The 5308-nt window shown below is 66.9% G+C and overlaps 1 protein-coding gene across 1 annotated transcript in view; it reads left to right on the forward strand.

Annotated features, from left to right (window-relative positions):
- The window catches only part of TOMM40 (translocase of outer mitochondrial membrane 40), a 3202-nt gene extending 1168 nt beyond the window's left edge, over positions 1–2034 (forward strand). Inside the window, exons 2-7 of the mRNA XM_025195056.1 lie at positions 16–162; positions 274–379; positions 458–580; positions 931–1007; positions 1215–1317; positions 1407–2034. Of these exons, the coding sequence (XP_025050841.1) occupies positions 16–162; positions 274–379; positions 458–580; positions 931–1007; positions 1215–1317; positions 1407–1546 (696 nt within the window). The 3' untranslated portion in view covers positions 1547–2034. The remainder of the gene's footprint in view (positions 1–15; positions 163–273; positions 380–457; positions 581–930; positions 1008–1214; positions 1318–1406) is intronic.
- Positions 2035–5308: the final 3274 nt, after the last annotated feature.

Below are 5308 nucleotides of genomic sequence, written 5' to 3' on the forward strand. Positions count from 1 at the left end.
GGCGGGGGCGGGGAGTGGGGGCGGTCTGGGGCGGAGGGTCACTGCCGCTGTCCCCCCCAGGCTTTCCCGGTGCTCGTGGGCGACATGGACAACAGTGGGAGCCTCAACGCACAGGTCATCCACCAGCTTTCGCCGCGTCTGCGCTCCAAGCTGGCCTTTCAGGTGTGCCCCGGGGCCCGGATGCCTGGGCCCTGCTCTGCTGCGGTGGGGGGAAGCAGTTTGGACCCTGCTCTGGGGGGTCCCGGGCTGCCCTGACCCCCTCCCCTGTTGCAGACGCAGCAGTCAAAGTTCGTGAACTGGCAGGTAGACGGCGAGTTTCGCGGCGCTGACTTCACGGCCGCCGTGACGCTCGGAAACCCCGACGTGCTGGTGGGCTCCGGTGAGGCCGCATCCCCCCTTCATCTCAATTGGGCCCCCCTGCCCCCCAGTCAGCCTCCCTAATGGCGTCTCCCTGTAGGTATCCTGGTGGCGCACTACCTGCAGAGCGTGACACCCGGCCTGGCGCTGGGTGGGGAGCTGGTCTACCACCGCCGCCCCGGCGAGGAGGGCACCGTCACGTCGCTGGCTGGGAAGTACACGGGTACAGCCACATGTCTGCGTTCCCTTCTCCTGGGGGTGGGGGCGCTGGGGTGCCACAGCGTGGCCTGGGAGCTCAGATGCCTGGGGTCTCTTGGGGATGGGGGAGCTGGGTGCCAGGATGCTTGGGCTCTCTTGGTATCAGGGGGTTCAAAGTCAGGACACCCGGGTTCACTTGGGGCTGGGGGGGTTGAAGCAAGGTGGGGCTGGAAGCCAGGACGTGTGGGGTCTCCTGGGGCCGGGGCCCAGGACATCTGGGTTCTCTCGGGGCTGGTGGGGTCTAGCAGGATGGGGTGGGCCTAGGACACCTGGGTTCCCACCCTGGGCTCAGCCGGACCTGTCCCCTGCTCCTAGCGCCGAACTGGATCGGGACCCTGACGGTGGGGCAGGCTGGAGCTCATGCAACCTACTACCACAAAGCCAACGACCAGGTAGGCGCTGCCCAGACACCTGGCTTCCCATCGCACCCTGCGGGGCGGGGAGCAGGTCACACACCTGAACAAAATCGTTACCGCTTGGTGATAGGAGTGGAGGGGAAGGGGGTTGATCCGGGGGCCCCAGCCCAGCATGGCTTCCTGGGTGGCATTTTTAGCTGTGGGGTGGCCTGGGCTCTGCTGACCTTTACCTTCCGCCCCCAGCTACAGGTTGGGGTGGAGTTCGAGGCCAGCACGCGCATGCAGGACACCAGTGTGGCGTTTGGGTACCAGCTGGACCTGCCCAAGGCCAACTTGCTCTTTAGAGGTACAGCCCCCCAATCCTCCCTAGTGTGACCCCTTGACCCCCACTTCTCCAGCCGTGACTCCCAACCTCACTGCCCCTTGCCCCTGCAGGCTCTGTGGACAGCAACTGGATCGTGGGTGCGGTGCTGGAGAAAAAGCTGCTGCCGCTGCCGCTAACGCTGGCCATGGGCGCCTTCCTCAACCACCGCAAGAGCAAGTTCCAGTGTGGCTTTGGCCTTACCATCGGTTAGAGCCCCCGTTCCTGCTCCTCGCCCCCCCCGGCCGGCGGGACCCAGGCATCGGAGCCCCATCGCCTGTCTTCCCTTGGCCTGGGGGCTGCTGGACCCAGCCCCACCTTCCCTGTGCTCCCCCCTTTCCCCGCCAGGGGGCGCCGCGGCCTCAGGAACCGTCTGTGGTGTGGTCCGTCCCTGAGCTGAGCCGAGGGAGCGGGCCAGGACCTCCGGGGGGACTCCAGGGGCGGGAGGAGACGTGAATGGGCCCTGAGGCCGCACCAGGAGATGCCTCTGGGGGGAGCCAGGCCATGACCCCCACAACAGCACCGCAAGAGCTCAGGCCCAGGGGTCCTGCCTGGCCCCTGTGAGCAGAGCCTGGGACTGCTGTGAATCATGTGCATAAGTTATGGGACTGAGGGTCTTGTACACGATGCCCCCCATGTTGGTGCCGCACACGTGTGTGCACCTGTGTCACGCGCGTCCTAATAAATCACCCGCGCCTCTGGCGCTGCTATCTGTCTGCCTTGCAGCGGGGAAATACCAGGATCCCTGTCCTGTCTGGGCAGCTCTGGGCTGCGCATGCAGTTGGGTCCCGCCTCGGGGGCAGAGGGGCTCTTGCCCCTGAGGAGGGGCTCGGAGCCACGTAGGACAGAGCCCCAGCCCGTCTGGTCTCAGCTTCCCCGCCCCCGCAGAGAACCCAGGCAGGTGGGCCTTGGGGCTGGTGCTGCGCTCAGCTGGTGGCTGCCCAGGCTGGATTCACGTTGTGGGGAGCAGCTGTCTCAGTGCCATCCGGTGCCCCCCCAAGCCATTGTGCAACTTGCAGTCTGAAAGGGGAAGTGGGGCCGGGATGGTGGGGGCAGTCCTGACGCCTGGACTCCCCCCTTGGCTGTGGGTGCGTGAGCGTTGCTGCAGGGTTACTGCAGGGCAAGGCCTGGCTGGCGCAGCTCCCTGCTCCCCCATGACAGCACCTGGAGGGACTCTGCTTTACCTGCAGCAGTGCTGCCTGGGAGTTTGGGGTGGGGGGCAGATGCCTGGGTTCTCATCTAGCTTTTGGGGGGGCTGCGGGGGGGTTGGTAGGGGTCAAGCAGGGGAGGCTGCAGGCCTGGACACCAGGGTCCTGTCATTTCTGGGCTGTTTGAGCCTGGGTGCTGTGGGGACTGGCCAGAGCAAGCCTGTGGCGTGCTGGGAGCTCAGACACTTGGGTCCCATCAGGGCTGGTGTGTTGGAGCCAGGGGCTGCTGGGAGCCTGGCTGTCTGGGGTCTGTGGGGCTGGTGGGTTCAAGCTTGGAGGATGCTGGGGGCCTGGATGCCTGGGTCTCAGGGGCTGGTGGTTGTGGTTGCTTGTGGGTTGGGGGCGCCGGACTGGCCAGGATCTCCCCTTGTCTCGGGGGTGCGTGAGGACATACCAGGGCTCAATGGGGTGGGGGGTCTGAATTGTACTGAGGGGCGGGGTGCTGTGGGATGTAAGGAGGCTGCATGGGGTCATTGTCCCACAGCTGCTTTTATTGGAGTCACAGGGACCAGGTGAGTGGGGAGGGGGTGGTGCGGCTCAGGGCCCCGGGCCCAGTGCTGCCAGCTGCTCCCCCAGCGCCTCCAGCACTGCGGCCAGGTCCAGGCCTAGCCCATCCACCTGCTCTAGCACCTGCTCCACGGTCGGCTCCAGCGCCTCACGCAGGCCTTGCACCAGCGCTGACCCCTGCACCTCACCCCTGTGCCGCAGTGGCTCCAGCGCCTGCTCCAGCGCCTGGCGTGGCACCTCCAGCACCTCGGCTGCTGCTGCCTCAGCTGCCTCATATGCCTGCTGCGCCTTGGGCAGTGCAGCCTCCAGCCTGGCCAGTGCTGCATCCAGGGGTGGCCGTGCGGGCAGGCCCTGGCCCAGCGGGGACATCTCCAGCATCCGCTCGGCCTCCTTCAGTGCGGCCCCCGCCCTGGCCACAGCCCCCCAGGCCGCGTCGCGTAGCCGGTGCAGACGTGGGGCTTGGGCTGGAGCCAGGGCAGCTCTGGTGCCTGCGGGGGGGAGCTGAGGTGAGGCTTGGGTCCTGCCGACCGGACCCCTGGGGGCCCAGATGCCTGGGTTTTTTCCCTGCTCGTGAGGGGAGTGGGGTTGGAGCAGGGGGCTGGGGTCCTGCATACCTGGGTTGTTAGAGGGCAGTGGGGACTGGAGAATGAGAGCAGGGGACAGTGGGAGCCCAGATGCCTGGGTCCCCCAGGGCTGGGAGGGCAGGGGGGTCTGGGCAAAGGCCACTTACCTGCCAGGCTGAGCAGAGCCAGCGCCAGCACCAGGGTGGCCGTGCGGAGCTCCATGGCGGTGCTGCCTCCGCGCTGCCCTGGGACGGGCGAGGGTGAGGACAGGCCCAGCCTCATCACTCATTAACCATCCCCCCTCCCTTGGCCCAGGGCCTAGTGCCCTGTTTTGGACCCATGAGTTCTCTCCGGGCTTGCTCCCCTGAGGCCCTGCTTTTGGGCGGGGATGGGGTGGGAGGTGCTGCAGGGACACGGCTAGTGCATCTCAGCAGCGGTGCTGAGGCAGGGTGTGAGCCCTGTCAGCTCCAGCACCCGCTTGGTGCCTGCCTGCAGCGCCCTGGGCAGGTCCAGCCCGTGTCTCCACCTGCTCCAGGGCCTGCTCCAGCACTGTTTGCACTGCAGCTGCCTCCAGGTAGGGGCCCATCACCTTCAGTGCCAGCCTCAGCAGACCCAGGATGCCCCTGACAACCTGCCTCAGCACCTGCTGCAGCTTGGGGCGCTCCTGCTTGAGCTCTGCAGCAGCTTGGAAACGTCCTTGACCCATGCCATGGATGGGGGGAGCCAGGGGTTGGGGGCCTCTCCCCTCCAGGGGGCAGAGGACCTAATCCAGGGACCCAGCTGAGCCCCCAGTGCAGCTCTGATGCCTCGAGCCACAGCTTAGCGCCGTGCACCATCTGCACAGCCTCCATGAGGAGGTCACTGAGGGCTCGTAGGGCAACTGGGGCAGCCTGGGAGCCTGTGGGGCGGGGAGATGCCATCAGTGCAGGGATGGAAGCCCGGATGCCTGGGTGCTCTGGGAGGTCAGAGCATGAAGACGCCTGGGTCCCCACACCGCTGTCCCTGGTCCATGGGGTTTGCTGGACCATCCCATCCTGTGCCCCATGTAGTGCCCAGTGCGGTGGTCCCACTCCAGGGCCAGTGCCAGGATGGCCGTATGGAGCTCGATGGTGGCGGTGCCAGGCCTGGGTGCTCGGGGCTGGACGGGACAGGGCAGTGCGGGGTGAGTGCATGGGGGCTGGGGCAGAAGCGGGGGCCAGTCAGTCATCAACCACAGCCCCCACAACCCTGGCTCTGTCCTGAAGCACTGCTGCTAGCATCAAGCCTGCTGGGAAAACCCTTGCCACCGGTTGGGGGGGGGGGGCTGGAAGCCCAGATGCCTGGGTTGTCTACAGGCTCTGGGAGAGGAGCAGGGCAGGCTGGGAGCCTGGACGTGGGGGTTTCCCCCCTGGCTCTGCTGCACCTCTGCACTGCCAGAGGTTGCTGTGACCCTATGCTGAGGCTCCGTGTTGCAGAGCGGGCGGGACGCGGCCCAGCTGCACACACGTGTGCGTGGGTGTGTGCATGATCCCGGCCGCAGGGTTACCGCAGGGCAAGACAGTCTGCACAGCTGGTGGAGCTTCCTCCCCCCCGCCCTTTCACCAGCCACTGCTCCCCGGCGCCCCGGAGCTGGTGGTGTTGGGGGGGTTCTGCTTTGACCCAAGGGATCTACGTTGCACCCAGTAGCGCAGCCTGGGACCTCAGGGGGAGCCCAGATGC

Source organism: Alligator sinensis, unplaced genomic scaffold (genome assembly GCF_000455745.1).
Source record: "Alligator sinensis unplaced genomic scaffold, ASM45574v1 scaffold893_1, whole genome shotgun sequence".
NCBI lineage: Eukaryota > Metazoa > Chordata > Crocodylia > Alligatoridae > Alligator > Alligator sinensis.